Source organism: Gavialis gangeticus, unplaced genomic scaffold, assembly GCF_001723915.1.
Source record: "Gavialis gangeticus isolate Ggan-Ray unplaced genomic scaffold, GavGan_comp1, whole genome shotgun sequence".
Classification (NCBI taxonomy): domain Eukaryota; kingdom Metazoa; phylum Chordata; order Crocodylia; family Gavialidae; genus Gavialis; species Gavialis gangeticus.
This window is the reverse complement of record NW_017729029.1, coordinates 16573073-16581994: the sequence shown is the minus strand read 5'-3', so window position 1 is coordinate 16581994 and position 8922 is coordinate 16573073. Positions and strand designations below refer to the sequence as shown.

At 43.1% G+C, this 8922-nt stretch overlaps 1 protein-coding gene across 6 annotated transcripts in view; it reads left to right on the top strand.

The window, feature by feature from the left end:
- ATP11C (ATPase phospholipid transporting 11C) overlaps positions 1-8922 on the top strand; it is an 83430-nt gene that overhangs the window by 34231 nt on the left and 40277 nt on the right. For all 6 annotated transcript variants that reach the window (XM_019521342.1, XM_019521344.1, XM_019521343.1 and 3 more), the window contains exons 9-14: positions 1087-1151; positions 2856-2937; positions 3333-3483; positions 4714-4911; positions 7347-7490; positions 8472-8629. In XM_019521342.1, the coding sequence (XP_019376887.1) occupies positions 1087-1151; positions 2856-2937; positions 3333-3483; positions 4714-4911; positions 7347-7490; positions 8472-8629 (798 nt within the window). The remainder of the gene's footprint in view (positions 1-1086; positions 1152-2855; positions 2938-3332; positions 3484-4713; positions 4912-7346; positions 7491-8471; positions 8630-8922) is intronic.

The window sequence follows — 8922 nt, the reverse complement described above, 5'->3', positions numbered from 1 at the left end:
AACTGGTGAGCTAGTTCCCACTGCTGCTTGAAAATCCTTCTTTTACTACTAAGTGCCAAGTCTGCCTTTCTCCTGTGCTTTAAAATTTGCTCCCCCTAATTTTGTAGCACTAATTAGTTATTGATCTGGTTGTTTCCCATGACTCATAATGAGAATGCTGTTATGAGGCAGAGCTGGAGATCAATAACTAATTAGTGCTACAAAATTAGGGGGAGCAAATTTTAAAGCACAGGAGAAAGGCAGACTTGGCACTTAGTAGTAAAAGAAGGATTTTCAAGCAGCAGTGGGAACTAGCTCACCAGTTACCAGTAAGCGACTCAGAACAGGCAAAGAAGGAAATAAGATGTCTCTCTTTCAGCCTGTACCTGTCATGCTCATGGTGTTCATCCCTGCGGCATTGGTACTAAAACATCTGCAGCTCAGATTCCTCAGGGCTGACAAACTAATTGTTTCTCCAATACTCACTAAAGTACAGGGCTGTCTAGAGGCAGTTGAAATATTCCGGATTGGCTTTTTGAGGACTTGCACAACATGTATCTTCCTCCACTTTAAAAAGCTGACACCAGATTAGCTCTGGAAGTAGGAGCAACCAACGTTTTTGAATGGGAAGATTAGAAAGAAATAAGAAATTAATGGAATATATGGGAGAGAAAAGAACGCATCAACTTTTTTTTCAGCTTTATTATTTTTAAATTAAAAAACACCTGGGTGCTAAATGTTTTTGAGAATCAGGCCCCTCACAGAGCTTTTCAAGTGCCTAACTTTAATAGGCCCTTTTCTTGAAAATATTGGCCTGAATTCCCAAATGAATTGGGCATGGAAGAGTCTGAATACCTGTAATACTTTGTGGAGTAAGATGTAGAAACTGAGGATTTAAATATCCATGTGCAGGGAGAAATAAGCAGAATGAACTAATTCCTTGGGTAATATCCAAGGCAAACAACTCTCCAGACCTGAGAGTATTAATAAGCAGGCCTACAGGACTTGAGGGTTAGCTTTCTTTTTAAACTGTGAAAATGATACATGCATGAGCTGGTGTGAAATGATTTACATGTCATCTAATGTCGTAATTTCTTCTGTATTTAGGTCTTTGGGTCCAGAAAACCTGTTGCTGAAGGGTGCTACCTTAAAAAATACCAAGAAGATTTATGGTGAACAACTCTTTGTTAATAGTTTTGGTGGATAACTAGGAAAACCTAGATGTTTATCAGTGGGTCTATGAGTGCAAAACACTTATGTACAGCCCTTCTGTCAGGACCCTATATTCAGCTTGGGTTCATGTTCAGGATACTTGATATAATCTTGGGAATAAGACTATAGACAGCTACACCAGTAATTCTCAATCAGGGTACCACAGTACCTTGGGGTGCTGTGAGATCCTCTTAAGTGTGCCATGACATGCAATATTAGCCCCATTAGGTGTGTGAACACCTTCACATGATTCACAAATCAACCCAGAGATTTCAAATAGGAATTCATAACGTCCAAAACACTCTGACCTGCTGTGGTCTTCCTGAGTTTTGTGCAGTAGAAGGATTGCTCTATTATTTGTCTGCAGTCAAAAAACAAGTGAAAACTAAGAGCTGGCATTTCCTGCAGGGTGCCTAGAGCCTAATGACGGGGCGGGCCTTAAATCAGCAACGTGAAGTTTAGAAAGGTTGAGGACCACTGATGTACACAGAGGGCGGAAGAGTGACTGCAGCCTGTGTAGACCTACTTTGATCTAGCTGCTGTGGGTACTGATAGCAGTGAAGCTGCAGTGGTACCTGGCTTCAGCTGCCAGCTGTTTTCCCAACGTCTTGGCTGGGCTTATGTCCCATGCTGCTTGGGCTATGCTGTTATTGCTATTCAAGCTGAGCTAGAAGAGAATTGCCTGCGAGTGTGTCTACGTGAGCTGCAGTCGCACCTCTGAGTGCAGTGTAAACCTACCCTGTGTCAAGTGCTCCACTGATATTTTAAATACATCGGCCAAGATTTCCAAAATGACTTGTGCTTTTTGGGTGTTCAGCCCAACTCTTTAATGGGTCCAGGCTTTCAGAAAGCAGATGCTCAGTGTTTTCTGTAAAAGGCCCCAATGTCACTCTCTCAGGGTTGGTCCCCAAAGCTGCAGCTCCTTTTGGAAAACTTTGCTCCTTTGCCTCCTATTCTGTTTGCCCACCAACTAGTGCATCTCTGCTAAACAAGCAGTTAAGTTTGCATGGCAAACGTGTATTCCTTATAGCTACCCACTATCACACACAGCTTATTGTGAATGGTTCCAGTATCCTCAAGGGTTGAGTTGAGCCTTGGTGTAAGTAGAAATTGTTCCCCAGATGTAAGAGGGTTAGCACTAGCTTCCACTAGAATTGAGTTTGGTCTGGATTGCTCCAGGTGTTTCCCCTCCAACCCCCTTGCCCAACATTTGGTCCATGTCATTTCTCTCTAAAATGCTAACACTCTCCCCGTGCCCTTTTCCAAAGAATCGGTACTGCAGTCATTTGTTTGCCAACTCCGCAAGTACTTAGGACATACAAATTTATGCAGTGCTGCTCTTTTTTTTTTTCTTCTGAGCAATTTGTACAAGTAATTGCGAGGGATGAAAAAATATTTGCTCTTAAACTGATTAACTCTATCCAGAAATAAATTATATTGCAGCTAAGCATTAGACAGTTCTCTCTTGTGAACTATTCCACATAGAATTATTTAATAGCACTGGAGATTGTGTTAAATAACAGTGCTTAAACCCTGGGTAATGCTTCTTTCTGCGGATCAAGACTCAAGTTCTGTGCAAACGCTGACATCCTTCCCTGCTGTGTGGGAGGTAGAGCTCTCTCGAGTTGCAAGCCTCTCACGAGCCATGCTTTAATGTTCTGTAGGGGTTGCAGTCTACACGGGAATGGAAACAAAAATGGCTTTGAACTACCAAGGGAAAAGTCAAAAGCGTTCCGCTGTAGAGAAGTAAGTAGATGGATGCCTAGAAGAGAAAGTACCATAAAAAGTTGGCTTATTTGTGGGTCCAATTATGCAGTTGCAGTCCCATAATTCACTGCCTTTTGTTTCAGATACAATCTAGTTGCATGAAAAATCTGTATGTTTGGTTAAGTGTGCCTGCTGAAAAGCTGCAGTGTTGAACAGCCCATTTAAAAATGAAGGGCTGTTCAGTACAGGAAAGCACAAATTGGAAGTAGTGAGTATTAAAAACCCTGGCTTTGGCGCTGAAGATTGGCACTGTCAAAAGCAGCTATTCTAGAGTTTCCATCTTAAAAACAGGGAAACTACAACCTGCCTTATTTTGCATGACTGAACATTAGAAATAACTGTGCGAGGCTTTTAAAAAGAAACCTATGTTTCAGATCTATCAATGCTTTCTTGGTGGTGTATTTGTGCATCTTGCTGAGTAAAGCTACAGTGTGCACCACGATGAAGTATGTCTGGCAGAGCAATCCATTTAATGATGAGCCTTGGTATAATGAGAAAACCAAAAAAGAGAAAGAGGCATTCAAGGTAAGTGGATTGGTCCTTCCTCAGTGTATTCTGACATGTTGGTCCTTCCTCCTTATATATTCTGACAGCCTCGTTTAATCTGATAATGTTTGCTGCCAGGGCTATCTGTCCTGCTTAAGGCTTTGAATGCTTATGAAGGGAAGTCCTGTCAGTGCCTCATTGCCCTTTCCCCTTTTGTTCCTGCTTGTTTCCATTTTGAGCTACTACCTGGTACGCTTGCTAGAAATACTTACAGGTAGCTAGGCAGAGCCCTGCTCGGAGAATCTCTGATACTCCAGCTGCTCATGTTGCTGTTCCTGTTATATAGAGCAGGGGTGGCTGGTTTGTCTTGTGTGTGTCACAGGCAGCTTCTGTGTGTGGCACATAGCACATCACTGAGGTGGCAGGGAGCAGAAAGCAGCAGCAGATTAAGCAGGGGAAGGGGACTGGAGTGGCCGTAGTGGAGGGTGCTGGGCTTAATTTGTGACACACCTGCCAAAAAGATTGGCCCCCACTGGTACCGATTATGCATCCCCATGTGTTTGTATGCATGCTTACACCCCAACTTCAGGTCTCTGGAAGTTAGTCTCTTATTTACTGGCAAAAGACAGATCGATAGAAATTTGGCCACACCAATCTCACACTCAGCAGCAGTGGCAGATTTTTGACATGCCTGGTGCGTATCTGGACTTCAGCCAACACTTTCAACCTTGACTGCATAAATTCAGGCTGGAGACACTTTTATTCAGCGCCTCAACATGGATTGAGCCACTGTGTCCTGGACAGCCAACCCTGAAAATGTTGGCCCTCCATTATTTTTAATAACTTTGGAGGACAGAGGCAATCTTGTTCTGATTTCACATGCACCACCTACATATGCCCTGGGGTAGGTGCACGGATTTCAGAACGGTCCCTGTTTCTTGCTCACCGAAACGAGACCAGATTCAGACCTGTAACAGCTGCAGAATCAGACACCATGCAGACTTAGTTATCCAAGTTGTGCATAAAATGAGCCAATGAGCCAAACTCAGTGACACCTTCACAGTTCCACAGAAACAGGACTTGACCCATCAGTCTTGGCGTGATTTTTTTTTTTCATAGGATCCCATTTTTCTTCCAAGGTATCTTTCCATCTTTTAATGAAGAAAAGCAGACAAGCATAGTGGATGCATTATGTTTTAGACTGTGTCTGGCTCTGTCTGAGTTGCATACGCACCGGCCACAGTGTTCCTGATTATCTTTCCATTCTAGGTCTTAAGGATGTTCACCGACTTCCTGTCATTTATGGTCCTGTTCAATTTCATTATCCCAGTCTCCATGTACGTCACAGTAGAAATGCAGAAGTTTCTGGGGTCCTTCTTCATTTCTTGGGATAAGGAGATGTACGATGAAGAAATAAAAGAAGGAGCTCTGGTGAACACTTCGGACCTCAATGAAGAGCTTGGACAGGTCAGAACCCCCTTCCTGGTGTGTCTGCATATACTAAAAAGGGATGTTCAGATGGTGTTACATGGGAATAGGGTGCTTTTGTTCCTTGGACTAGAAACTACTGAAATGAGAGCCCTCTTGTAGAAGTTACAGTAAGTGCCCAACACATCTGGCATGGGAATGGCCAACACTAGCTTTTAGCTGCTTTTACATATTAAGCCTGCCACATGCATCTTGGAGCTAGTTTTGTGCTATGGATCTCGCGATCCTGTCAACATGCACTATTCAGGGGAGGTCTGTGGCTCATTTTAGTTTCATCCCTCTCTGCCTTCTCCATGTCAAGAGTTGTTCCAGCGCAGTATGCTGGGATCACTGGAGCAGAGCAGCAGGCTGACGAGATGCCCTTTGCAAAGAGAGGGTGTTGCATGGAGCGGCCTCGTTGTCGATCTTAGCCGTGAGAAGGAAATCGATTTTGGCGATTGGCACTGAATGGGGCAAATGATGTTGTCATCCCTTTGTCTCCTGAGAGTAGGACGCTTCAGTGCTTTAAGCTTTAATGTGAGTAGGGAGACTTAGATTTTCATATAATACATAATTCTCTCTGCCTCCCCCTCCTGCCTGCGGGTTCTGTGTACCAGCCTGAGAGGGTAAGTTGGGGGTGTCCTAGAGACCTCCAGAGAAATGTTTCCTAATTCAAAATCTGGAAGTGTGCCAGCTCTGGAGTGTTGATTTAAGTAGGGTATTTAGGTGTATTTTGGAAGCAACCTGTTAAAAGTGATTAAGCATACTGTCTTCTGACTGCCGGGTTAACTTTAGCTTTTTAATGAGGACAGTGAAAGTTAGATATCAAGACTGTCACTATATAAATTAATTAAAAGTAAAGGAAATCAAACTTTGCTGCAAAGAAGAACAGAGAGAAAATTGATAGCTGTATTTGTGCCAGCATTGCAGCTTTTAATGGTGCTGAAAAATAACTAGGGAGCTGCTGCTGTAGGAGTTCATCATGTTCTCCCTTAATAAAAAGCCTTAGTCTGCTAGTCACTCATGTGCCCATCCACATAGAACTTTTAACTATTTTTGGTGGTAATTTACATTTAATGCAATTCTCCTTGCTTCAAAAACTGGATGATGTTATAAATAGCACATGAAAGGCGAGGAATTGGGTCACTGCGATTTGTTTCCATCTGGGGGAATGGCAGGCTCCACTCTGCGTGGCAGCATGTGTTTGCTTTCACCGCTTTAATTAAAAATAAAAATCCTTGGTAACTGGCCTCTTTGAAGCTTAATGGGAAGAGTGCGCATCTGGTCAGCACTCTGCATGCACAAGGGTATGATTGCTGCTTTCGCCGGGATGCCAAGCAGCCAGTGGCTTCACTCTGTTCATCCACACTCAGGGAGCTGAATGCAATGCAACGCAATTGAAAATACACCCTGCTTTTATTTCTTTAGGGAAAATGTCTCATTTCCTGCAGTGTTTAGCTAATTAAACCATGCTGTCAACATAAAAATCACACAAAGCAAACAAACACATGTCCTTCTGCTGCTAGCAGCTACTATATTTTTAAAGCACAGTTTGCTTTTGACAGTTTTATCCTCCTTTTTTTGTTGTTTCTGTTGTTTCTTTTTTGGATTTCTTCCCCATCTGATGATGAAAACCCAGGAAATTTACTTCCCGTTCTCATCTTACCCTTCTGTTTTTACCGCCTTAGAGCTGCTTCACTCTGGGACTAGCAATGGGGAGCTTGTTTAAAAAGCAAGCATCCAAAATGGGATTTTGATTTTTCATTAGAAAAAATTAGGGAAACAGTTTATATTGGAATGTGCGTTTTTATAAGCACAAACTACATGTTTCTCTGTTGCATCCCTGTATTTTGTGCATCTTTTAATACCAACTCAGAGAGATCTAAGGAAGACCAGTTCATGGCAGGGAGGAATCTGGAGCCCTGAACCATTTTGTATTTGTCTAAGTGCAGCCATAAATAAAATAACTCAAGTCCTCGATATGGGTAAGGATGTTGCTGTGATGTCCAGCACTGAATATATATTTTGAACATAAAATAAAACTAGGAGTAAATTGCCATCATCAGATTCAACAAACAGTAGTGAAGCTTTGATTTCTGTGGGCACATTCATCCCATACATTCAGATATCTCACAGCTGGGGCAAGTTCTGGAGAGTGGTTTGTTTCTTCTTTAAAAAGAAAAACTGGGGCAGCCATGAAGTGAATTGGGAAGAAGGGGAGTTGTTCTGAGGGTGAAGATAGTAACACAAGAAGTAGATGAAGCTTGGAGCCTACTCTGAGCATATGCATTCCCTGCTTGAAGTGGCAGGGTGCTCTTATGGGTCAGGCCCGTTTGCTAAAATGCCTGTGACTCCTTTCAGTTTGAGCCCTGCCTGAGCTGTGATTGTTTCCCCAAGAGCATAAGCACTGAATTGAATTCCTCTCTTCCCTTCAGGTTGAATATGTGTTCACAGACAAAACTGGGACCCTGACTGAAAACAGCATGGAGTTCATTGAGTGCTGCATAGATGGGCACAAGTACAAAGAGTCCATTTCCGAGGTGGATGGGCCTCTGAAATATTATGGTAAAGCAGAAAAGGTAGAGCTATGCATGGTCAATTCCTTTTTCACTGCCAGCTCCCATTTCTGGGAGTTTACACTTGAGCCTCTATATGAATCATAGTTAAAACTCAGGTGCAGATTTCTGAGCATCCCAAAACTTGACAGTACTTGGAGCCAAGGCGTGGGCTTAGTCCATTAGAGAAACTTTGGAGAATTGGGTTTCTGAATCCAGTATTTTTCATTGCTCAAGTGTAGGAGCACTGACCATTTGGGCATAGTTCTCTCTTTAATCATCATAGCCATGCTGCACACTGGACTGATTTTGCATAGTAATAACAGGGGAGAACAAAGCTGTTTTTTGGGGATCAGCTACATCCTCTGCTTAACTAAGACCACGAGGAATAGAATTGTAGCTGAAGCTGAGGTCTAGTTGTATCGCTAAGATGGCATCAGAGTAATACTGTGTACACACCCATGAACAAATTACTGAACAAGCAGGCTAATATTGCTCTTCTAGTTGTGTTGTCTTTGTTTACCCTTCCATTGCATTAAAAATAAGGGCAGCCTAAGTTATTGCTGGCATCTGCATGGAGCAGCTTTCTGCCTGTCTGGCTGGGAAGGACACTAGGGCATTTTTTATTTGCAAGAGTAATGATTGCTCCAATGTCTCCAGCTCATTTTCACATCTCCCCAGCTGTTGGACAGTATGGTTGCCACTCCTCTTCACTGAAAGTTTTCCTTGTGTGTGCATAAAAGGCACAATGTAAATGAAAGATCCTGTATAAAGGGGAGATTTTTGGAGGTGATGAAAGGATTTGGGTGCTTAACACCAGCAGTGTTGAAAATCCCCACCTAAAGCATTAGTAATTCAGAACACCTGCTGTTTGACTCAGCATCATTACAAGTGCTGAATTTCAATGGCACATGCACCCAGCCACAGGCTGTTACTCCCATGTAGTACCAGGACAGGCAGTGGAGCTGGTAACTAACTTGTTTGCCTTGCTGCTGCTCTTCCTAGTGCCGAGAAGAGCTGTTTCTGCGTGCTTTGTGCCTGTGCCATACTGTTCAGATCAAGGAAGGAGACCAAGTGGATGGACTGATTGAGCATCTGGAACACCGATCTACCTATATCTCCTCTTCACCCGACGAAATAGCTTTGGTGAAAGGCGCCAGAAAGTAAGGGCCTTCAGGCTGTCTTTCAGAGCCAAGGGGTTTGCTTATCAGTCTCTTAACTCGTTTGTGCTCCTTGGGATTATATAGAGGGCAGAAGTTGCCTCCTGAGCTGTTTCCTGCAGCGGCTCAGAGGCTGCTCTCTCAGTTCCCCAGGCATAGTGGAACATGCTCATTCAGCCTGGTCCCAAAGGCTATTAAAGTTAATAGCAGTTTTTCAGCAGACTTCAGCGAGGTCTGAATTAGGCGCCCAGTGCAGTTTTGTGTGTTAGTCAATATTTAACCTTAACAAGCCACAT